The 24,755-nt window shown below is 48.9% G+C and overlaps 2 protein-coding genes and 1 pseudogene across 3 annotated transcripts; 1 reads left to right on the top strand and 2 right to left on the bottom strand.

Annotated features, from left to right (window-relative positions):
• Positions 1-465: 465 nt before the first annotated feature.
• On the bottom strand, positions 466-3,553 carry LOC123405743 (annotated as a pseudogene).
• Positions 3,554-15,069: 11,516 nt separating this feature from the next.
• On the top strand, positions 15,070-20,146 carry LOC123401320 (bZIP transcription factor 23). Of its 2 annotated transcripts, XM_045095106.1 has the most exons (5): positions 15,070-16,392; positions 16,858-16,929; positions 17,600-17,629; positions 19,304-19,380; positions 19,806-20,146. In XM_045095106.1, coding segments are annotated over exons 1-5 (1,071 nt in total). In that variant the 5' UTR covers positions 15,070-15,501; the 3' UTR covers positions 19,807-20,146. The 2 variants fall into 2 exon arrangements, with proteins under 2 accessions (XP_044951041.1, XP_044951040.1); XM_045095105.1 differs by lacking the exon at positions 19,806-20,146 and having other exon boundaries at positions 15,072-16,392; positions 19,304-19,771.
• A 2,688-nt stretch (positions 20,147-22,834) lies between these two features.
• Positions 22,835-24,221, bottom strand: LOC123401321. Its single transcript, XM_045095107.1, has 2 exons — positions 23,608-24,221; positions 22,835-23,421 (listed from the first exon to the last, which is right to left on the bottom strand). Exons 1-2 carry the CDS (start codon positions 24,068-24,070, stop codon positions 23,342-23,344), a joined length of 543 nt encoding a protein of 180 aa, XP_044951042.1. The 5' UTR covers positions 24,071-24,221; the 3' UTR covers positions 22,835-23,341.
• Between the last annotated feature and the right edge of the window lie 534 nt (positions 24,222-24,755).

A 24,755-nucleotide genomic window follows, 5' to 3' on the forward strand; every position in this document is an offset into this window, starting at 1 on the left:
CTTGGCTCGACAACCCACCGGCACCTACAGCTCGGCACATACCGGCGCTCGGTAACACACGCCAGGGCTCCTACAAGCAGTACACATGGAAGGCTTTTATAGTCAAGTACACACACCAGCACACGCACGCACACATGACCTGGCCACCACAACGCCCACTAACCCATGCATGGATGCATCACACCCAGCCACTAACTACGACCAGTTTTGTAGCTAACGGGGCGTAGCTCCCACGCGATCAGCCTCCGCTGCCCACGCACGCGCGCCCCGTGACTCGCTGTCGAGCGAACGTGAGTCGTTGCGCACCCGCGACCTGGAACTGCTCGGTCATCATCGTGTGCGGGCATGGCTTAGTGCCAACATTATCTACATACATACACCGGCACCGGCACCGATAGCCAACGTCCAGGGAAGCAGTCAGTAGCCGCTGTCCATGTAAAAGCCGTAGGGCGGGGAGCCGTCCATCTACACATCGCCGAACCCGTTGCCACCGGCGAAGTACAGGTCCATGCTCGGCTGCGGCACCAAGGCCGCCTCCGGGCTCTGGTCGTTGCCACTACGGTGGTACGACAGCCCGTCGACCCCCGCGCCGTCGCTGTCGAGGAGCAGTCGCGGCCTCTTGACCTCCGCGCCCTATAATCCGCTAGCATTCGACGCTACCGAGTGATTAGTTGACTGGCTATGGAATCTATGGATGACCGTGTCAAGCGAAAACTGCAGGCCATCCGTGAGCAAGTGCACATCCTCTTTCTGAGACGCCTTCTTTCTCATGCTCTTAGATTGATAGTCTCCGTCCTTGACGTAAGTCAGGATCTCCACCACCTCCTTGATCGACGGCCGCATCTCCCTCTCCATCTGCAGGCACTGGAAGGCCACCTCCGGTCGATTGTTCTCTTCGTTTCAGGGTCGGTGTCGTAGCCGAGCTCCGGATCAACCAACTGAACAACTTCATGGTTCTGAATCCTGTTGAGAGCCATGTTGGCCAGGTTGATCTCACTGTGGCTCCTGTTCATGTCCACAGCAGGCTTTGAGGAAATCAGCTCCACCAACACGACGCCAAAGCTGTACACATCGCTCTTGTCGGTAAGCTTGTAGCACTGGTGGTACACTGGGTCGACGTAGCCCGGTGTGCCCTGTGGAACAGTCGAAACATGGGTGACCTCGAGCGGGAACAGGCGTGACAACCCAAAGTCTGCAACTTTGACATGGAAACTGTTGTCCAGCAATATGTTGGTTGTCTTCACATCCCGGTGTATGATCTCAACCGCATGGAGGTAGGCCAGTGCTTCAGCCGTTTCAATGGCAATGTTCAATCTCAGGGGCCATGTGAAGCCTCGTTCCACCGAACGAGACCCATGAAGATGATCCGCAACAGTCCCATTTGCAATGAACACATACACCAGGAGAAGGTCACGGCTCATCCGGGATGTGCAGCCATATAGGATGACAAGGTTCTGGTGCAGCAAGCGGGATAGGATGTCGACCTCATTGAGGGACTGCTCAACCCGTCTGTAGTTGTTTTTGTAGAGGCGTTTAACCGCGACTACTCTCCCATCCTTGAGCTTTCCTGAATGACAAAAATTTCAAAGTTGTTATTTCAAAGTGAATAAGGGCAAGATAGTTTTATCAAAGAATACAGTTGAGAACAGAGCTGTTGGCATCTGCAATTTACATATAGCATTGACAAGCAACGAGTTCGGCAAACATGTTTTTACCTTTATAAACAGTTCCAAATCCACCATCACCAAGCTCCCTTGATGCACTAAATCCATCAGTAGCTACTTCAAGTTGATCCTGGTAATTAGCAGAAAACTTACTAACTACTTACACATCCTGATGCAATAGAATGCATGCACCAGATCAAATAAAATAAGGATTGAACTGTAGAACCTCTAGAAGCGAGAGCATGATACTCCAGTTGGCTGAATTGGAGAGGAATATAACAATTTCAAATGCACCTGAGCCCTTGGGCCATCATTCATTTGATTCGTACTCACTTGAGGGTTTCAGCTAAGAGACATATGTATAGACACACCAAGGAAGTATTCGTGTTCTCACTTGAATTTTGGTTTCTTCACCTACTTTTAAAGAATTAACTACCCTGCACCATAACTGAAACCAATAAGTACACCTGTTACAAAGTAGCTGACATATTAATTTTTTTGTTACAGAAATAAGAAATTTGCTCTTGTACATTCCAAAGGTTTTGGTTCCATATAACCTATGGTTACCATGGTGGACATGTAAATAGGATAAATAAAAAATGTCTAACCACTAATCATTGGCAGAATGCTACGTATTTCTCAACTCAACCACCCCACACTTTTGATGTTCAGATCACAACTAATGCTAACTGAACACTAAATGTTCTGAATAATAACTAATAATATAATCTCTCAGGTAAAGCTTTGCTAAGACAACACCATCTCGAAAGAGTCCAGGTATGTATGCTGAAGCAGAACTATATGGCCATGTTTGATATCTTATTTATCACTACAACGGGGTGCATAACTTTTTAAAAGCTCCACCAGCTACCACAAAATTCAGTGTAGTTCGGCGAGGGATAAATATATTTATCATGTCTACCTTTGTTTGCAAAGCAAAGTTGGCCATCTTTGCATGTTCATGAAATTATTTCACAAAAGTTTAAAAACCAGAGGTGGTAGAATCTGGCCAAGGTTCCAAGTATGGTTATGTCTCCCAAGATACCCCAAAAATAGAAACAATTAGTTGATGTTAAAAATACAATGTATAAGGAGATCTAACAAATTTCCGTTGTACATAAGCATTGGTGCTCCCAAAAAATGATAAATAAAATATTAATGTGATTTTTTTTGTAGGATAATTTCAAAGTATCCCATAAAAATTCCCACAAGAACTCCATTGACGCCCAGAAATCTCCAAAGTGTACTGTCCAGGACCTTTTGGGCAACCCTTTCATCATCAACAATGCAGCTGAAGGGAAACCAAAGATGGTGGAAAATATATGTGAAGCACACAACAGTACTGTCCCAAAAGGAAATTCATGCAAGGTTGTGCTATCAGCAGCCGAGAAAACAAGCATATTGGGATCACAATCAAAGCCCCAACCTAGGCAGTAGTGAATTTTAGAGTATGGTGAAACAAACATGCCATACATAACAATCAACTTCAAAAGGGCAAGCACCACCCAAATCATTGAACCTTGTATTGGTTACTCATAGATAAACTCTTACACATTACTACAGAGCGAGTAGAAGCATAAGAAGCACCAAAAATCAGTAAAATCAATGATGATAAAACGTTGTCCATTATTGAAAAATGTATTCGATATATACGGGAACTCTATGTTACAGATCTTATTATGAACCATGTCATTAGTAAAACAATTAAATTGGTTACCTAGCATCTCAACTCACGAGACTTGTCAAGGAGCAGCCACACAAGCGCCTCACATCGTTGAGGAAGTCAATGAAGCCCTTTCAATCCTGGGCATATAGGCCAACATAGGAGTAGATACAAAGCAGCGTACTCCTTTGCTGCCACTCTGACCAGCAGCGCCGCACTCCTCCATGCTCCCTCGACCGGTACCAAGATGCATTTTTCTCCGCCACAAACCAAAGAACAAGGAGATGCAGGGGCGCGAATGACAGCACACGTGACGCCGGCGAGAGCACGCCCGCGTCGAGCGCGGTGCTGCCCGGATTCGGTCTACGACGCCGGCAAGAGCACACCCACGTAGAGCGCGTCGCTGTCCGGATTCGGTCCGCGGCGCCTGCGAGAGCACGCCCGCGTCGAGCGCGGCGCTGCCCGGATTCGGTCCGCGACACCGGCGAGAGCACGCTCGCGTCGAGCGCGGCGCTGTGTGGATTCGGTCGACGGCGAAACACGACGGGGTTGAGAGAGATCGGAAGAGACAGGGGTGAGGGGGGAGATCAGCGGCGGATTGGAATCACAGGTCTAGGTCCGGCGGAGGCCGGAGAGAGCTATCGGCGGTGCATCCAAATGGGGTCACCTGGGCGTGGATAAGAGGAAGGTGGCGAAGCGTCCTCCATCCTCCCGCGCCGCCGCACCGTAGCCGTCTCCGCTGCCGATCGACAAGACCGAGTGGATAAGAGGAAGGGGGATGAACACGGTAAAAACGAAACGTTGTCTCAAATAAAAACAGGACTGCGGGTTGATTAACAGAAAACGGAGGGACTTTTTTGCATAAATGCCATGACGGACGACAGAAATCCTATTTGCTTTATTATTAGGGAGAGATAAGTAATCACATGCCGGCAGGCAAATAACCGCAGGATCGAAAAGTAGAAAGAAGTTTAGAGCTACCTACACGCTCAAGCAAAGGGCTCCCGAGTGCCGAGTCTACGTACGAGCATATATAGCCGGCGGCTACTCCCGGGCGGCTATATATAGCCTGTGCAACCACTGCATGGCGGCCAACACGGTGTGCGATCGGCAGACGGTAGACGAGGCGATGCCGACGAAGAGGGCGCGTGAGGAGCCCGACGAGGACAAGTATGAGTACGTCGTGGAGAACAGCATGGTGAAGCGGTTCAAGAGCAACTACTGGGACGACCCGGCGGCCAACCCCGATATCTTGCAGCGATACGGGCCGCTCATGTCCCGGCTAGATGCCCAGGACAACGAGATTGAACGCATCCTCAGGGCGAGTATGGAGTGGCGCGCCACCGTGGGTGTTGGCATAATCTTGCCTAGTCGTACTAATGTCAGAGTCTTACAACCCCTCAAAACAATGTTGAAGTCTTGCATGTATGACGTGGTTGGTGGTTCAGATTTCCATGTATAGTTGAGTGAAAAACATTTCAATTCAACGAAATCAGCCACGTCTCAGCTCGCCACGCGTCCTGCTCCACTTACACTGTGCCCCTTTTGATATTTTTTCCCGAGTAACAGGGTGTCCGGTGTTGGTTCAAACACCGGATGGCCCAGCGAAGCGAATTATTTATCTCATCAAACCCATTATTAAAGCATCTTTAAGGCCAACTCCACTGCGCGATCCCATTTTGTCCAGATGCGTTCGTTTGGGGTAGAACGGACAGATAGGACGGTCCAACGCGCGGACCCAAACAGACATATGTACGGATTTCGTCCGCTTTCGATCCATCCCTGGCCTAAACTTGCGCCGAGTTTGGGGAAAACGGATGTCGCGCGGACGCGCTCGCCGCACGCCCTTGTCCGCCCGTGGCCCGCGTGTCGGGAACACAAGTATTCCTAGAAATTCCAACGCCTCCACCCCCTCTCCCCCCCCCCCCGCCTCGCCGACGGCGCCGCCGCTATTCTCCGGCCACCCCAGCCCCCCGGTCGTCCATAGAAAACCCCGTCTCGACATGGCCGCCACCATGCCCGCGCTTTCGCCGTAGTTTGGGCGTCGATCGGAGGAGGTTTGGCCGTCGTCGTCGTAGCCGGCGGCAGAGTGGATACGACCGCAGGAGACGGCGGCCACGACAGCTTCCAACGAGTGCTCCAGAGCGGCCAGTAGCCGGCCACCAACGACCCCTGCATCGAGGTGATCATCGCGGCCTCTTTGCCACCACGACCGCAAGGTGTTCGACACTTTGTCAGCAAAGGTATGGACAGTATTGATGAGTTTTTCTTCCACCACGTCATTTATTCATCGGACGATTCGTTGTCGGATGATGAAGATATTGTGGTGGCTGGAGTGATGGTTCACGATCACATTCAACGACAGCTTCCTCGGTACAGGGGTCACTCCCTGGCCGTGCTCCCAACCTGAACTGCAACAGGGAGAGAGGCTAGGCCCAGCTCTATGCCGATTACTTTGCGAACACACATCTCTTCAAGCCGGATAAATTCCGTCACCGTTTTCGTATGGCAAGGCATGTGTTCAATCGTATACGAGAGGGAGTGGTTGCTCATGATCCATACTTCCAATGCAAGAGGGATGCCCTTGGCAAGCTAGGATTCTCCTCTTACCAGAAATGCATCGCGGCCATCTGCATGCTTGCATATGGAATTCCAGGCGATCTGGTGGATGAGTATGTGCGTATGAGTGAGACAACATGTCTGATGTCAATGTACAAGTTTTGCGAGGCTATGATCGAGGTGTTTGGCCCTGAGTACTTGAGGCAGCCAACTGCCGCTGATACAGAGAGATTGTTTGCGACCAACGTAGCTAGAGGCTTTCCAGCATGCTTCGCAGCATAGATTGTATGCACTGGGAGTGGAAGAACTGTCCATTTGCTTGGCAGGGCATGTCAAAGCGTGCACTGTCATATTAGAAGCAGTGGCTTTGCAGGATCTTTGGATATGGCATTCTTTCTTCGGCATGGCAGGTTCTCACAATGATATCGACGTGCTGCAGCGTTCTCCAGTCTTCGCAAGGCTTGCGGAAGGCCACTCTCCACCTGTCAACTTTGAGATCAACGGCCACCGGTACAACAAGGGATACTATCTAGCTGATGGTATATATCCTCAGTGGTCAACTTTTGTGAAGACAATCTCGAACCCCCAAGATGAGAAGAGAAAGAAAATTTCCTAAATGCAAGAGAGTGCTAGAAAGGATGTGGAATGTGCTTTTGGTGTGCTTCAATCCCGATGGGGTAACGTTCGAAACCCTGCACTGTCATGGGATGAAAGGAAGCTTTGGGAGGTGATGACTGCTTGTGTGATCATGCACAACATGATCGTCGAGGACGAGCGTGATGACAGTATCTTCGACCAAGGATTTGATTATCAAGGTGAAAATGTTGAGCCCCTGCATCAAGAACCGGCCACGTTTCAACAATTTGTCCAGTTCCATGGTGAGATGCGTGATTGGCACACTCATTTGGATCTTCAAAATGACTTGGTTGAGCACATGTGGGAACATATTGGCAACCAATAGATGTATTGGTTCATTTTATGTTCATTCAAGACAATTTCGATTTGGTTGTAAAACTATTTTACTTAGAGACAATTTCGATTGGGTTGATGTGCAAACTTGTTTTGATACAAAAATATGGACATTTTAGGCCCTGGCGGACAGGATGGGGCAAAAAGATGCGGCCGCGCGCTGGGCGCACGGCCACCGCATCCTAGGACAGGCCCGGACACGACCCCATCGCCCTACCCAAACAGATAGAATCCGGGCAAAACAAACGTCCGTTTGGGATCGCGCGGTGGAGTTGGCCGGCCTAAGGCCCTGTTTGGAACCATCGAGATTATATAATCCAGTTTTTATAATCTATTTTGTCTCCAAACAGGACAAATTATGGTGTAGATTATAAAAATTAGATGGACAGATTATTAAAAACTCATAATCTACTTTATTCCAACTAAAATCAGATTATGGATTGCTAATGACCCATTACCCTTGTAAAATTGGAGATAGTTACATTCCTACCACCGCCACCCTCCTTTTTAAAAAAAACAGAGGGCATACATGTCATTATGCAATGTAAAACTTGGATTACAGTTTATATAATCTGGCCTCCAAACATGTCCGCCTAGATTATTTTTATAAACCAGATTATATAATATATCTTCATAATCCAGATTACCATAATCTATTATGGTTCCAAACAGGACCTAAACCGTAGGTTTTCGGAATTCATCCTGTGTACCTAGCCAAAGCAGATCCTTCAAGCCGCGTCATCTCGGAATCCTTTTTGTGGGATCCCATACCCGTGAGCACATTTTCTCCACATGTGTGGGAATACGTCCGATTTTGGAGGATCCCCTTTTCGTTGACACGAAGCAACTTCTGTCGGCTTCATTTCACGTCTCCATCACTGCCACTGCCGCCTATCCGACCTCAGACCTCTCTTTCCATCCTTACCATGCCGGAATTTAGTCAGATGGAGTACCCGCCGCCCCCGGGTGCGCCATACCATGCTCCGCCGTCTTCTTCACCGCCGCTGGTCCGTCCGCCCGGGCCTCCCGCCGCTCCAACCCCTCCCGCCTCCGCCGGTCGGTCCGGCCAGGCCTCCCGCGGCTCCAACTCCTCCCGCCGCCGCCTTCACCATCAAGAGAAAGAGGCAAGGAAGCCATCCCGTGCAAGGTGACATCACAGCCGATGCGGCAGCATTGAGTGTTGACCCTGCTCCGGTTCCACGCGCCCCGGCCAAATAGAAGCCTCCTCCACCTTCGGCCAACCCAAGCATCTACATTGACGGCAAAGCCGCCAGCCACGCCTACAACATGTTCGATGAAACACCCAGGAGGTAAATTTGGTAGCCGGAATCCCATGTGGCCTACTTTATGTGAGAATCGAGAGGGTACAATTTACCATCTTAATTATTTCTTCAAACAAATGTCATCTTGGTTGAAAAATGGAAAATTAACTTTTTAAAGACATAGCAAAAAGAAGGGATAATCACTACGATGGACCAGATGGGTTGTGAAGTTTGCTCTTTAGACGTGCTATGGATCAATTTTTACCACAAGGCACCCGTTATGACAACCATTCATAATTTAATACAAATAATATGAAAACAACTGGTAATGTACCGTTGAAAGCATAACTACATGCAATCATGCAAGACATGGCATTGGTGATTCAACACTCCAACCTTTGAGTGGTTCTAGAGTCGGATTCTTCAGAAGCTCTATCAAGTCTGTCAAATGATACTTTGGTTCGTTCAGCGTATGGCCAGTTGGTTCTAGAGATTAAGGATCTTTTTGATAGTAGGGAATTTTTTCTCAAAAAATTAGTCGTACCCAAAATAAAGTTGTCGATCGGTTGGTCAATAATAGCCGATTTGAACGAGCTATCGTCGTGTGGTTGAGCTCGGTTTCACTATGTATTAAGAATTGTGGCCTCTCGGCTGTAACTCTATGAACCTGCAATAAAACTCCCTTCATCCCCGCAAAAAAAACATGGAAACAACTCAAAATTAATTTCAATTTTCTGATTTGTACAAATATCGAAACAAAATTCATACAAATCTTAATTCATTTAAAGTGCATGCAAACAACTCAACTTCATTTCAATTTTACGATTTGTACAAACTATAAAACAAAATTCATACCTATCATAATTCATTCTAATTACAAGAAATCTGATCCCTATTCCCCAATCCGAAATTACTCTTCTTCGTCAACCTAAGCACGACACGCAAAAATCACGTCCTCAAAGTTAAGGCCATGTCAAAACGCACGTCGTCTGTTGATGTTTCTGCACGATGGTGGGTTGCTGGATCTGAGCCATGCGGTCTTGGGAGAGGATCTGCATCCATAATGGCCTGTTCGGAGCAAAGTACAGATATGACACGAAAGTGGGTGTGAGAGAAGGGTTGCGACGTTAAGGGGGTGTTTCTTTACAGACATTTTTTTGGTGTAGGGACTAAAAAAAGTCTCTTTTAGTCCCATCTAAACCAAACATAAAGGATTTTTAGGAACTAAAACTAGGCATTTGGGACTAAAGAAAAGAAGTCCCTAAGGGAGAGTCTTTTTGGGACTTTTTAAGATTTTTTGAAACTTTTTCCAACAGTGTCCCTCTTTTTAACATGCCATTTAATAACCTCTGGTTCATTAATAGGGGTAACATGGTTTTTGAGCATGTTATTTAACCAAACAGATAAGGAATAGAAACTTTTTAATTAAGACTAAAAAAAGACTTTTTAATAAAACAGGACCTAAATTGCTATTAATGGGCACTGGCAATACTTATTTTATAATTTGCTGCAAGAAAGTAGGTGGGAGATCGAAAAAAGTTGATTAACCAAACAATTAATGAAATAAGCAAATACTGGTTAGACACATATAATTATCATCTAATTCAACAGGATGGCAAGCATAGCCTTAGTCCATGTAGTAACGGTCCAAATTCTATATTAATCTGCAGACCATATTATATGTGCATCAATTCTGTTCCACTGTTTCTCCTCCCACCTAATCCACCAGACCACCGCAATGCTAAATGGATTATAACTTCATGACTGAACCGTGAGTTATCCTCTTTTGTAGGAGATACATATGACTACTTTGGTTCTCACAATAGCAAAATGTTTGACAAAAAGATATGAGTATCATCATATAATTTGGTGTTTGACAGGCGAGTGGTGCTTGCCCAGCTACGCGTCCATACTACGGAAGCCGTGGGGCGTGTTGGTTAAGTAGGTTGCGCCCACTCCATCAGGATGTCCTCCCCCACTGTGAGTGTTAACTGATTAGTCATGCACATCCATTGAGGCAAAGATTCAGAAAAATGTTTGATTCACTAATTAATCAATTAGTAAATGACTAATTGTTTAATCCTACTAGCTAGACACTCCATCAATCCAATCCAGTGACTTTAAATTCTTTAATTCTGCACGTCCTTAAATTATGAAGAGTAAAGAAAAGATTTTGGTATTGGAAGAGCAGCCATCAAGTGCAGTTTGCAAACCAAATGCAGTTTCTATGGAGAACACTGATTTGCGACCTCAGCTCGGCCATATTGAACGGATTGATCACTCTATGAAATAGGAGTTAGCCTATGATAGTAATGCCACTCCAGCATTGGAGGAAGTGTTGATTGAACTAAGAAATTTACTTGGCGATGAAAGGAACGGCTTGCTTGAAATTTTGCAAGATAACTTCTCCAAGCTTTTAAGAGAAGCAATAATGTGACTCCCGGGTGCCTCTTTGAGAGAAAAGTTGGACATGCTTTAGCAATGGCAAAATAAAGGGAAGTAATTGCTACGGACGCGGGCCAGGTGTTCATGTGCCTATTTGATTAATGTTTTTTGCTCTTAAAAATGCTTTCGTTTTTCTTCTATTAGAACCCTTCTCTTGTACTCCTACAGATAGCAGATGAAAGAAGAAGGATGAAGAAGTCAAGCTATTGGAGAGGTCAATTGAGGAGCTCAAACGTACTTTATGTGTTCTCAAAAGTAGCTTTATTCAGTTTGAGTGAATTTTGTGGCCTAACTGTTGTAGCTATTCATGTTTCCATGCATTGTGAATGTTAGTATACAACCATGTTGGTACACAACTCCTGGTGTTATGTGTGCGTTATGACAACAACTTTCCCAGATTTTCATGCATAAACATACATATATGGACTAAACTCTTTTCCTTATTTTTGTTAATTAGATTGTGCTCATCCAATACATATGTATCCTAATATAGTTATTGGTGTTATGATATTGGTTGAGTCAGTTATACAATTTAAATATTCAAATAGGCATTGAGTTTGTATATGCAAAAATGTTCACAACCTATTATCGTCTAAGTGATAACTAATAAATAAAAACTATGCATTTTAGATTCATAGATCTATGGGAACTATGCAAGCATGCACAACTATCATTTGTCTTTCGAATTTTCAATATTTTTACTCAATATTGGTCCTTCTTATCTCGAACGAGATATATTGATGCATTCCTATATTTTCATATACTTCTAATCACCGAAAACACAATAAAAATCCTAAAAGAAGTATTGTTGTAATTAAAATTGCTAGCAATGACCTTTGTGTTTTACGTTATTAAACATCTTTTGATCTGAACATCATGCACCTGCCTGGAAACACATATTAGCACTGACCATGAATGAAATTTTTACTAAGGAAAGAGAGGCTGATTCTCGGGGATATTTTTCTCCCATTGCAACGTACGGACCCTTTTGCTAGTGAATCAAATAAATACTTAATGTTATTTTCAAGATTAAAGTCCATTTATCCTTCGTATGTGTGTGTGGGTTCGTTCGTCGGCGCCTAGCAGACTCCATGAAATTCAACCGCCCACACAGTCCCCCAAATCCATCACATAAATGGGAGAAATATGAATTGCGTGGACTATCCCTCGGTAATCATCGGGTTCGTTCATCGGCGCCGTGGTGACATGTGTGCATGCTAAGATAATAAAGGTAGTAAGGGTTAATCGTTTCCCTCTCGTTCCTGGTGGCTAGAACCCTAGCCACCATCAGGAGAGGCTAATTTTCCAGCATCGTTCTTCGACGGCTCCCCTCCGCTGGCGACCTCGGTCGTCGATGATGAAGAGAGTCATCAGGTTCACACGTGTGGATCATTTTTAGTTCATCGCAATCTATATTTTAAGGTTGTTCGTCATCTTGGCTTTCACGGTAGCGATGACGGTGATGAATAAACAATCTCTGGATCCTTCCTTGACGAGGAAATTGGTCCTATGGTTGGGGTGAATTTAGAAATAGTTTGTTTAAGCAAAGATGGTGTGGCGGCAGCGGCAAAATCTTCATGGTGGACCTGTGTCTTTGGGCTCCACCGTTGCGACGATGTTTGCTCCAGCATCGGCGAGGATATTAGGAGCTAGTCCAGAAGCGGATGCAGATTATGGTCTGCATCGATGACACCTGGAAGATGGTGGATCGTGTGCTTGGTTCGTGGTTCATGGACGACAGTTATGGTTTCTTCCTTTGATGCCTTAATGTGCGGGTGTGCAGATCTGGAGTTCGATGACGTGTCCGATGTGTTACCTCGGTCTGATTCGTTCAACGTAATGGCTTCACCTTTGGTAAGCCACCTTGAAGGTCTGCAAAGCTGCATATCAGCGATGAAGTTGTGTCGAGCTCACATGACGAGGTAATCCGTCATTTTTTCTTTTGGTGGCTACTATGGCAGTGTCACACGCAGGTGATGGGCGTTGATAACAAGTTGAGAGTTTTTTTTGTTCAAGGATACACCCGCAGAGAGTGTATCAAATCATAGAAGAAGAGGTCAAAGATGACCGATACAACGCGAAGAGGCTACACGATACAAACACGACGCCACACGGAGAACAACACAACCCACACCGCCAAGCAACAAGACTCGCCTTGCACATCCTCCGAACATGAATAACGAGGAGGGTGTACACCGAGCTTCAATGTCGCGTCACGACCGAAGATGAGAACTTCAGACCTACTCTAACTCCAAGAAGGCACAATCCAACGCACCGGCCGCCCATAAGCGCCTAGGTCGGCGAGTGGACGGCGGGGCTGAACCGACCGAAGAAGGCGTCGACAAAGAAGCTCCCAAGACGGTGTACATGTCGCCTTGGAAGCCCACACCCTCGGCGACGGCCAACACAGACTCCACCAAGTACCAAGGGCTCCATGAGCCACCAAAGCGATGCCCTCAAGAGGGGAACGACGCAGACGCATCGCCATCGCCCAATCCGAAGGCCGGACCTAGGGTTTCCCCTGCTGCTCGGGGCGGGGAAGCACGGGTAGCACGGTGACGACGCCTCCAAGGAGGTGACGACGCCCGCAGGCGTCGCCGTCGTCCGCTTCACGCTGGGATTTCACCCCGGCCATGCCGTCGACTCCAACGCCCATGGAACACAACAAGGAGCCGGTTTGACCACACCGCCGAGGAGAGGTGAGCCAGAACGCTGTCAGCAGGAAGGGATGCGCTGGCCACCGTCTCACCACCATCAAAAACAGGGGCTGGACGGTGAGGATCCGGCCCGCCGCCGCCTGCACCACCACGGTGCCATGCAGAGGCGTTGAAAGGCTCTACCTCGCCCGCGTGTAGCCGCAGCCCAGATCCACCGGCCCGCCCAAGCCCATCTGGGCCGCACGAGATCGGAGTTCCCAGGCGCAGCAACAGGGGCGCCTCTGCCGCAGGGAGGCCGCGCCTCCACTGACGTCGCTGGCCCGCGCTCGTCGCTGGCATCCCACCGCTCCATGTAGTCGAATCGCCGCAGAACCGCGCGCTGTCGCCAGGGGAGTTCGCCACCACTCAGCCTGGGCGTTCGGGTATTTTGGTTTATGGGTAATTCGGGTATTCGAAAATGGGAACCAAAATTGTTTCTATTAAAAAAAATACCTGAGCCCAAATTATCCAAAATTTCGGTTCGGGTAATTCGGGTACCCAAAATACCCAAAATATTCGGAGCATACATCAACTTTTGGTATGAATAACTCGGATAGTATAGATATTTTTGGTAATATGGGTATTTTAGTTAGTATGGGTAAAAAGTCAGTGTAATAATAACATGGAATTTTCGAAAAGTATGAATAATTTGGGTAGTATGTGTATTTAGGGTTTTCCATACTAGAACCCGAACCCTAAACCGAAAATCGAATAGTCAAGAAATGAGAACCGAACCCTTACCCTAAACCCGAATTACCCGACAATTCGGGTAATTCGGTTCGGTTCGGATACCCAAACGCCCAGGGTGAGCCACCACGGCGCGAGGGAGAAGGCCCCGCCACCGCCGTTGCCGCCCGGGCCTTGCCCAACGGGACCTGCGACGGCGAGAGGGAGGGGGGGAGGGGTGAGGGGGCCGGAGGCGTGGTCGCCCCCCGTGTCGCCTAGGGTTGGCGACGCGGAGGTGGGAGGGAGGGAGGAAGGAGACAAAGAATATATGAGTGCCCAAGTTGAGAGTATTCTTCGGTCCTGATTGTATTTTTCTTTCTTGACTCGTGTTCCATTGTGTAAGGACTAGTGTTTTTTTGTTTTTTTTAGTTTTGTCAGGTCAGTGTATTCGCGACTTGTCCTATGATCTTTATTACCATAAAAAAATGCTTAGTGACCTTGTCCCTCTTTTTTTTTTTTTTTTTGACATTTTGCGGCAGAAAACAAACAAAGAGGTCTCAATCTTTTCCCGGCCCACGACGTTGATCCGCGAAAGAACGAACCATCCACTAGCAGGACGCAGTCGGCCCATCTCACACTAGCCGATCTTCTTCTCCCCGCGGCCCGCGCCACGTCCCGCCGCGTCAACGGCCGGTGGGTGAGCGCCCGCGCCGGCGCCCCGATCCGACCGTCCACCGCGCTTGTCCGCGTCCGCCAGGATCCCCCCACCTCGCGCGCCCCCATTGGGCAGCCCGTCCCCATCCCCACCCATCCCCGTCCTCCCTACGCGGACACGTCGCGCGCCCGCACGCCGCCGGAGCCCACCACGTTCCGCTCAGTGGTCAGCCGGAACCAAAATCCCTACCCCGCACCACGCCGCCCACCCCCGCATCCCCCCACCCCCACCGACACCCCGTCCCCACCCCACCCCACCCCCGGCAGCTGCACCCGATCCCCACGAGGCACGCACGAGGGGGGCGCGGCAGCCAAGAGATCCCGGCGAGGGACAGCAGGCACGGGACGCGGGATCTGGCCGTGTGCGCGAGGCAAAGAGTGGTGGGTGACTGGTACTACTTTATTACCCGGCGCGCACTAATCCAGATTTGGGGGGGTGGGTTTCGTCGCTGTGGGGCGACGTTTTATAAACGCACCGGCTCCGCCAGGCCAACACCTGTCCTCCCCTACCCCCTCTCGCCGTCGTGGTCGCCCCCGCCAGCGGCCAACGACCGCGTTCCACCTCGCCCACCTCCGATCTCTATCCCTCCGCCTCCCTCGCGCGCGCGCACCAATCGCTCGTTGTAGCAGCAGTGGATTTGCCCTTGCTAAATTTGGCACTGCCAGCCATACTTAATCCAGCCCGGCCGCACCGTCCGACCGGCTGATTAAAGCAGCTCGAGCTCGCCCGCCCGCCCGCTGCTTGCTTGCTCCCCGTCACGAGTCCGGCTGCTGTGTGGCTGGCTGGAGCTCCAACACCTGTGAGGCCCTGACTCGAGCCGCTTTTCGATTCGGTCCGGCGCGGCTGATTGGCGGGATCCGTCATGGATTTTCCGGGAGGGAGCGGGCGGCCGCACCAGCACCAGCACCAGCACCAGCACCAGCCGCTGCCGCCGATGACGCCGCTGCCGCTCACGAGGCAGGGCTCCTCGGTCTACTCGCTCACGTTCGACGAGTTCCAGAGCGCGCTCGGCGGGCCGGGCAAGGACTTCGGATCCATGAACATGGACGAGCTGCTCCGCAACATCTGGACCGCCGAGGAGTCGCAGGCCATCGGCGCGGGCGGCGCCGGGCCGTCCACCGCCGCCGCGGGGCCGGATCACGGCGGCATCCAGCGCCAGGGCTCGCTCACGCTCCCCAGGACGCTCAGCCAGAAGACCGTCGACGAGGTCTGGCGCGACATGATGTTCTTCGGAGGCCCCTCTGCCCCCGCAGCCGCCGAGGCTCCCCCGCCGGCCCAGAGGCAGCAGACGCTCGGGGAGGTCACGCTCGAGGAGTTCCTCGTGCGCGCCGGCGTCGTGCGCGAGGACATGCCGGGGCCGCCGGCGCCCGTGTCGCCGGCACCCGTGGCCCAGGCGCCGCCTCCGCAGCCGCAGATGCTGTTTCCTCAGAGCAACATGTTTGCTCCGATGGTGAATCCTCTCTCCTTGGCGAATGGGTTGATGACCGGAGCTTACGGCCAGGGAGGAGGGGGAGGGGGTGGTGGTGCGGCCGCTATGGTGTCGCCGTCGCCGGCGAGGCCGGTCATGTCCAACGGCTACGGCAAGATGGAAGGCCTCAACCTGTCGTCGCTGTCGCCGCCACCGATGCCCTATGTTTTCAACGGTGGGCTGAGGGGGAGGAAGCCACCGGCCATGGAGAAGGTGGTCGAGAGGAGGCAGCGCCGGATGATCAAGAACCGGGAGTCTGCGGCGAGGTCGCGCCAGAGGAAACAGGTGAAAATTCTGTTTCTATCGTGCCGTTACTGTCCATAACAAATTGTGATGTGTTTGCTTACTAGCGGTGACACGTGTTGCGCAATCATATATGCTTCTCTTAACCAAATTTTACTTCAATGATACTGTATATGGCACATCAGCAGTGCTAAAATGGGTACTCCCTCTGTAAACAAATGTAAACTGCCAAGACGTCTTGCAATTGTTTACAGATGGAGTACTATAAATAGAATCGAAGGATTAGAGCCTCCTTTGTGTGCATATATAGTTTATGATAAATTGACGTCGGCATGCTAAATTACAAAGGATACAAACATGAATGGTCATGTTTGCAGCCGTCGTCTTCGAAAATGTTGAATCTTGGCGAGAACAATTTTTAACGCCAATAGGTTCTCCTTGCCGTCGAGCTTCTACAACTCTTGGATAATCGATATTGGCTAAATTTTGCCTTCTAATATGCAACAGAGTTATATGATGGAATTGGAGACTGAGGTGGCAAAACTTAAAGAGCGGAATGAAGAGTTGCAGAGAAAACAGGTATGATACATCTTTTGGCCATTTTTCTTGTTTAATTGCATTTGTATTGTACTTCGGCAATGCGCATTCTAGCATTCCTTTTTTATTTGTGAGTAGTTGGCTTCTGGTTGATCACCTCAATTTATCATAGAAAAACTGGATGATCACTATCTTGATATTTAGTTTCTAGTGATAGGTCTTAGTCACCCTGCAGCATTTAACAAAGTGAAAGTCAATCAAAGAGAGAACAAATCACAGAATGTTTTCAACTACAAGTTTACATGCAGCAAGAGTGGTCCATTTATTGCATGATTTATGTTAACATTCTGTTGTGAATTTCCACAAAACTAAAACTCATGGTAAGTGTTGACAAAAATAGCTTCCAATGGCCGCTGTCAAAATGATTCAGTGCTAAGTATTTTGCTTATCTAATTGGTAAAAGATGATCTCTTGTTTCTTCCGGTGAATATAAGCCCTATATTGACCATGGCTTATCTGGAATGGATTATTCCACTGCTAAACTAGTAACACTTCTAAACTTTACTCTGCATATGGGACTATTTCCTCTTTTTCTTTATTCTTGCATTGTTCAGTCTGTCACTGTTCTGTTACCATCTTTGACTAATTACTAGATAGAGGAAATGGAAGCGCATGTTATCTTAACTAGTTAGTTCTTTCTTCCAATGTGCAGGCGGAGATGCTTGAGAGGCAAAAGAATGAGGTAATTGCCTACCATTTTGAAGAAACTTCTTTTGCTCGACTGATACTATTTTTGCTTATTTAACCATTCAAGAGAAAACAGAACTGACCAGCCTATGTGCGCTCTTTTGTTTAACTAGTGGCGTATTTCATTAGTATAGAGGGAAACGTGTTTTGACCTGTGATCATGGATACCCATTCAGGAAGTATTGCAGTCGACCTGTCACCATCATGAATATAGTAATAGCTCTACGATGCATGGTTTGATTCATCAACGATATTGTTATGAAAATAGAAGTTATCGAAACTTGTGGTATTGATACACTTGTTTGAATGGGAAATGTTATAGTCTGATTGACAGCTACTGATGTAGAGTTCTGATTTTCTTATCGTATACTTGACTTAACAATGTCGTATTGATAAAGCAAAGCTGTGTGAACTGAAGAAATGATAAGGCGGGGATTGATGTGGATTTGATTGATAATATTTTCCTACCACAGGGGTTAGGTGGTAACATTTAAGTGGCTTAAAATGATTTTAAAAACTTTGAATTGATCGGCCAACTGCAATGTTTTTCGCTCTAATATTTTATCTATTGATCCATGTGTTGTATTGTAAGGTTAGCTGTGTTTTGTTCACTTCTTTTTTTAACTCTTACTACTATTTGATGTTACTTTGTTCATCTGTATTACCAACTTAACAAGATAAAATGTTGGAGTAAACAAATTGTACAATTGTAGTTTTTAGGCCAGAGATTATATGTGTGTCGTCAACTATATATGTTTCCATCTGATTGAAAGAACTTCTCAATTGTATTTCCCCCAATATCGCATCTAAAGTCATCATTTGTTATTAACACTTCCAATGAGAAATGGTACTTCTTATCTGTAACAACAACAATTTCAGCTATTTCTTTTTTCTTTTCTTTTTTGTGGAAAAAATTCAGTCAATTTCACCACGATACCCTATAGGACTGGACACTGGTTAACAACCCCGTCGTTTTCCAGCTTTCATTGCCAGATTCTCCAAGTCTTCATCCATTAAAATTTTAGTTAGGGGCTGGTCCCGATTGTGAGAGCTTGGTTAAGGGCTGGTCATGTGCCTGGCTTGCTGTTCTTTAAGTTCATGTACATATGTGTTTGTAACTCTCTTTTCTTCTAATGGAATGTGCAGTGCTCCTGCTGCTCATTCTTGAAAAGAAAAGAAATATAGTTACCTCCACATTTTTCGCTGAACTCCATTTGGAAGTTCACACATCATTATCTCCATGATATTATGAGAAATGTGTGGGCTGTCAGATTTAGGACAGGGACATTCTGTTTGTTTTTCATCGATTTTTGGTAAACTCTGCCGAAAAAAAGGTCATGGTCCTTCACCTGTTTCTCGTTGCCTTCCAAGTTCCTCAGGGGGTAGTTTTCTTTTATGCATGTTGACCCACTTTACAGTCGTACAAATGTGTGGGCTGTCAGATTTAGGAGAGGGACACTTGATCCAGGTTCCACTCTACACAGTTTCATTCATAGGGACAAGGGTGAAAATTTGTGCCGTAATTTGGTGGTACATAATTACATGTTGTTTTGCTGTTCCAAGTTAAAAGAAGTGACTGCTCCTCCATTGTTCTGTAGGCATTGTCATGTGACGTTTCTGAGATTGCCTCAATACACTTCAGGAGATAATTTGTAAATGGTATCTGCAGGTATTCGAGAAGGTTAGCCGGCAAGCTGGGCCTACGTCGAAGAGGATCTGCCTGCGGAGGACGCTAACGGGTCCTTGGTAAGCTGAAGACCTGTAACTAGAACAAACTACTTTCGACGTGCGCGGTTTATATACATATAGTAGGTGAATTTCAGAATCGCCCAGGAGTTGCGCCTGTAGAGCAGCCACTGATCCGATGCTCGAGAGTTCAGACTCCTAGGCCAGTAGACTGCTGGCGATCTTATAGGTTCTAGCTGTTCCATGTCAGTAGAGAGCGTTTGTATGTAAGATCTGTTTAACCATGTGGTGTTGTTAGACTACCATTGGAACTACATTTCTATCTATTCTCTTTTGAGGGCTCATTGCAACAACCATGTTAAGAGATGAGTTTGTATTCTTCATAAAACGACGTCCGGTCGGCTTGTAAAGCGGAACTATTTGCGCATCTGTAGATGATTTTCCTCCGTTTTCTGAGAGTGAAACTGAACTGAACTACTTTGCAGAGTATAAAGAACATGTGTGTCTGATGGGCAAATCAGACATAGCAAAGCTTCTTGTAGTATCTGGTAAGCACAAACCGAACCATGCCCTCTGTAACTAAATAGTTCTCTTCAGCTACAATTACTATTTAGGTACAGAGAAAATAGTTTGTAAGTATCAGTCTTGGGATTCGAGTACTCGGTGTCAGTGGCTGCTGTAGGCTGTATATTTCTTTTCTGGCTCCATTGCCAGTGCCATGTCAACGGAGCCATGTATGTAAGCTTTGTACACATAAACCATGGCGCTTGGCCATGTTGGGACCAGAACAAAAACCCCATGTATATCCAGAAACCTTCCGGATCAATCATGTTTTTTTTCTTTTTTCTTTTTTAGTATCGGATCAATCACGTAAATTACCTAACTTTTCTGGAGCTTCATTCATACGGGGTGAACGTGGGTAGGCCGGAGCCAGGATCGTTGGGAGCATATTCCCACCTGCTTCCGGCCATGGCAAAGCACCGACGCGACGCGCCGGTGGTTGGCCAGGGACGTGACACGGAGGCGTGCCGCCTGCCCTCGTGGCCATCCTAATCACGATAATAATACAGTACGTAAACCAGAAACTCGCTGTCCGGACACGTGCAGGGGTGCGGCATCCCATGTTCGCCGCTCCCGTCAGATCGGACCGGCACGTGCGTCAGCTCGGAATCATCGGCCCATCATCGGCTATAGCAGGGCTGAACTACCTGACGAAGACAGCAGCAGGCCAAACCTCAAAAGTAAATTTAAAAAAAAAAAAAAGGGAGACGGCAGCAGGCTGCCAGACAGTACTGGGAGCAAACTGCAGGTGTACCGTGCGCCGGTGCAGGGGAATTTCGCCGGGCAGTTATGGGTTTGTTCCGTTGCCATTTCAAATCAAAAGGGACGCCGTTATTAGGGTTGGTCGTGGTACGGTGCCGCCGGGAGAAGTAAAACCACGATGGCCGTGTCACCGTGCCGCCGTGCGGTGCGCCTGGCTGTACCCTCCCTGCTGACACGAACGTCCCAGCCTCCGCCGTTGCAGCGCTGCAGCTCGTGGGCGCAACGGTTCTGCCTCTGCCGTCGCACTACAGCTTCACGGTTCTGCGAGGGGCGCGATCTGGGGGTGCATTTGTGCAGTGAGCGTGTACAAACCGGACCCCGTTTCCCCTTCCTTCCCTGTACCCCCGGGCGAACAGCCCATACACCGTGAAGTCTCATGTCAACCGAGCCCGTCCGATCCGGATCCGTCGACTGGGAGCTTGCCACATGCACGGACGAGGAGGAGAGAACCCTCCTAATCTCGTGGTCCGCCTTTCCCTGAAGGCTACCGAAGAGCCAGATGTTGTAGCTGTGGAGGCGCAGCGGAGGTCGTGGGACGGCGTGACCGCCGCGAAACGAAGAAGGTGTGTCGCGCATCGGCAACAAACGACGAGGATGCGCGTGCGGCGTGCCAAGGTCTTGGCAAAGCGGCAATCCCGGGCAGGGGCGGAGCCATGCTGACATTGAGCCCCGGGCCTGCTTCATAGCTATAACATTCAATAGTGTAAAACGGTGTAAAAATGCTACAGTTAATGAAGGAAAAAAAATCATCACGCCCCGGGTCCAGGCACCCCCCGCCTGGGTCCTGTCTCCGCCACTGAGCCCGGGTCACCCTTGCTCTCGTGGTGGAGCGAATCCCAGTAGGTTGTGCCCTCGACGGTGTTTCCTCCAAAGAGGTGGATATGAACATGTTTGGTGTCGCGTCGACGCATTAGCTCTGGCGCCGAGCAAATCCGCCTCGATCCTTATTGCGCCTTTGGCTGCTAGTATCGTGCCCAAGAGGACAATGTTAAGGGTTAGAATAAGGGAAAGGGCAAGCGTGGTTGAATTTCCTCTATAGACCTATGAAGTAGAACATGTTATTTTTTGGTAATCTGATGACACATATAATGAACTCCTCTATACTACTCACTCCATTTCAAAATATAAGACATTTTAGGTATTTCACTAAAAGACTACATACGGAGCAAAATAAATGAATCTATACTCTAAAATATGTCTATGTACATCCGTATGTAGTTTATAGTACAATCTCTAAAAGGTCTTATATTTAGGAACGGAGGGAGTATGTCCTAATTTGATATGTCATGTATGAACAGCGTCCTATGTCCTCTATGAACTACAAAAGTACGTGTGTTGATCCATGTCGCATGCTTGTGTATGATTCGAGGATCTGGATACCACGAGGACGGCTACCCGGACAAATATGGGATGGCCGGGTCCAATGCGCGCATGCGTCCGGACGTGTCCTCTGCACATAGAGGGGCAGATTTGTCCACACGGATCGTGGATTACTGGATTCTACCAGGTAGAATGGCGCGGGACTGATTGAGAGAAGAGATGGGGGTGGTGGGCTGGTGGTACTGACAGCTACTGTGGACAGCTCGCCGTGCCGAAACGACGACAGGGAGGGACAGCCAACGAAACCTGCTCTTCACGTATCTCGTTTCCACCCGTTCCCATACGCGGACGGACCACAGCCTGTCCTGTCATTCGCGAGAAAAGGAATTTTCTCTGCAGGCAGGCGCAGAGGGGCGGACGCCCAGCAAATAATTCCCTTCACCACTGCAGAAAGGATGGCACAGTATCTACGGTGTCGTCATCCTCCTCCTCGAATCTCGACCTAGAACCCCGCAGCCGATAAACCTGGATCACGAATTACACCAAAAAAAATCTACTCCCTCCGTACCAAAATTCTTGTCTTAGCTTTGTCTAGAAATGGACGTATTTAATTATTAAAATTTTACTAGATACATTCATATCTAAACAAATCTAAGACAAGAATTTTGGGACGGAGGGAGTACGTGATCAGCTGCTTGGTCGTCGGATGAGGTGAAGGATCGGGATCGGTGATCTGCTTCAGATTGTTGGTGCTTCATCGGGTGGCCATTGGCACGAGCGAGGATTGATTGTTTGATTGGGTGAGCAAACCCAGTGACACCATCCGTCGGTCATCGATTATTTTGCAGCAGCAACAAGCAACAGCAACTGCTACCACCACCAGCCAACAGTATATTATTATTCCGGAACGCAAATTAAAAATCAATCTACTACCTCATGTACAGTCATGTCGAAATTATCACGAAATCAGGGGAGGTGACTAGTAACGGAAGCAATGCGACGACGGAAGATCAGGGGGAGGAGAAACTAGGTAATAACAGAGGTAATAACGCGGATTACGGAGTATGGTTCTCGAATTGCTCAACGATAAACATGTGACACAAAGGTTGATTAGTAGTAGCAGCAGGGCTAAGCTAGCTGGTCCAAGATGCGGGAGGAGCAGATGTGGAAGGCGGCTGGCCGATCGTCCGACGACACTATTGGTAGATTCTCTTCTCGTTTGCTTGCTCATCAATCATTGGTTGCTTCTTCGATCTCGAGGCAGGGAGGGATGGATGGATTATTCTTTTTCTTGTGCGTTGTTGTTCCTTGTCCCTCCTCTGAATTCGGTATGGCATCCACGTTCCACGGGATGTTCGTTCAGCCATGGCTGGTCTGTTCAGGAGCGGCTGCGCATGGACAGCGCCACCACCTGCGCCCACTGCTTCAGCCTCATCTTGACCGTCTCCGGCGGGTCATCTGCAGGGAAGGAAGTACCGCCGTCGAGAAGTCAGATCAAAACTCTAACCGCGCCTGGCCGGCGGATCAGCAATCGCGTTTGGTTGGAGAGGAACAAATCAATTCTTTCGAAATTCGGAGGCTTGTTCGTGCAATGAACAGATCGCATGGAGCTGATGGAGAGGGAATAATAATGCGCGTGCTCACCTGGAGAGAGTATTGAGAGGGGGCTCCCGATGGGCGACGGCTCCGAGGCCTCCGAGGAGGCGCCGCAGGAGCACTGGCTGGCCGCGCAGCCGGCCTTGGCGTTGGCGTTGGCGTTGGCGTTGACGGCGTAGAGGAGGTCGAGCGCCGGGAGCGTCTCGACGAGGCGGCTCCTCCCGGCGTCGCAGGCGGCGCAGCGCTGCGAGGGCGGGTCGAACCGGAAGCCCAGATCGAGGGAGCCGCGCAGCTCGTCGAGCTGGTCGTCGGTGACGCTCTGCGCGCGCTGCAGCGGCGAGCGGCGGCCCCTGCCCAGTATCCCGCGCCGGCGCCGCTCCCACGCCTCGTCCCGCTCGATGTCGGGCGACCACGAGTTCTGCTTCTGCAGCCCCATGGCCCCCGCCGCGCCCCTCATCCTCCCGCCGCCGCCCATCAGGTGCGGCTGGAACCCCTGCTTCCCCTCCTCCATGGCTTCCGCCGCCGCCGCCGGCCTCCTCCTCCTCCGCTCGGGGGATTTGGATGGAGGCGAGGACTGCTGGCTCCTCCTCCTCCTCCGCGGTGGAGTAATTTATCTCTCTCCGCCTGCCTGCCGCCGCCTTCTTCTTTCTTCTTCTATTTCCTTAGCGGATCGGATGCTTGCGTGCGGGCTAGCGGGCGAGACTGACGTCTGCCGACGTCGGGCTGCTTTATACTACTACGCTCGTGGATGGATGGCATGCGTAGCCCTGGCGGACGGATCCAACGGTGGGATTTGTTCCAACTGCTAGGCCGGGGCTCATTATTGGGCATTGATTCCGGGTCACGGGGAACGTGGGCCGGGGGGAATTCGTTCCTCAACTGACCGAAAAAACCCGGACGTATGCAAATTTAACTCCTTGCAGTACAAGTGTTTTGCGCTAGTACTACTCCTACTACTGCTGTGCGGCTGTTTGAATCGCAGCTGGATTCGGATCCCCCCTGAACCCTCGCGTGCGGCGGGTAATACGTAAAGTAGTAAAACGGAAGGATTCTTCCGTGTTTCGCTTTCACGTCTGCTTGCTAGAATTCCGTCGTGTGTGCCGTGGTGCACAAAATGTGTGGGGAAGTTTCCGTGTCGTCGTGGATGGAGGAATTGGCTCGTAAATTTCTCGGGAATAAACTAGTTGGTGAGTGCA

The sequence above is a fragment of the Hordeum vulgare genome, chromosome 6H (genome assembly GCF_904849725.1).
Source record: "Hordeum vulgare subsp. vulgare chromosome 6H, MorexV3_pseudomolecules_assembly, whole genome shotgun sequence".
Taxonomy (NCBI): domain Eukaryota; kingdom Viridiplantae; phylum Streptophyta; class Magnoliopsida; order Poales; family Poaceae; genus Hordeum; species Hordeum vulgare.

What these genes read in the sequence shown, in the direction of transcription:
- LOC123401321 (XM_045095107.1), bottom strand. Translation starts at nt 24,070, where the DNA reads ATGGAGGAGGGGAAGCAGGGGTTCCAGCCGCACCTGATGGGCGGCGGC. An exon ending in CCTCTCAATACTCTCTCCAG is followed by an intron (nt 23,422 to 23,607) that starts GTGAGCACGCGC and finishes CCTTCCCTGCAG; the next exon opens with ATGACCCGCCGGAGACGGTC.
- LOC123401320 (XM_045095105.1), top strand. Translation starts at nt 15,502, where the DNA reads ATGGATTTTCCGGGAGGGAGCGGGCGGCCGCACCAGCACCAGCACCAG. An exon ending in GGTCGCGCCAGAGGAAACAG is followed by an intron (nt 16,393 to 16,857) that starts GTGAAAATTCTG and finishes AATATGCAACAG; the next exon opens with AGTTATATGATGGAATTGGA. An exon ending in AAGAGTTGCAGAGAAAACAG is followed by an intron (nt 16,930 to 17,599) that starts GTATGATACATC and finishes TCCAATGTGCAG; the next exon opens with GCGGAGATGCTTGAGAGGCA.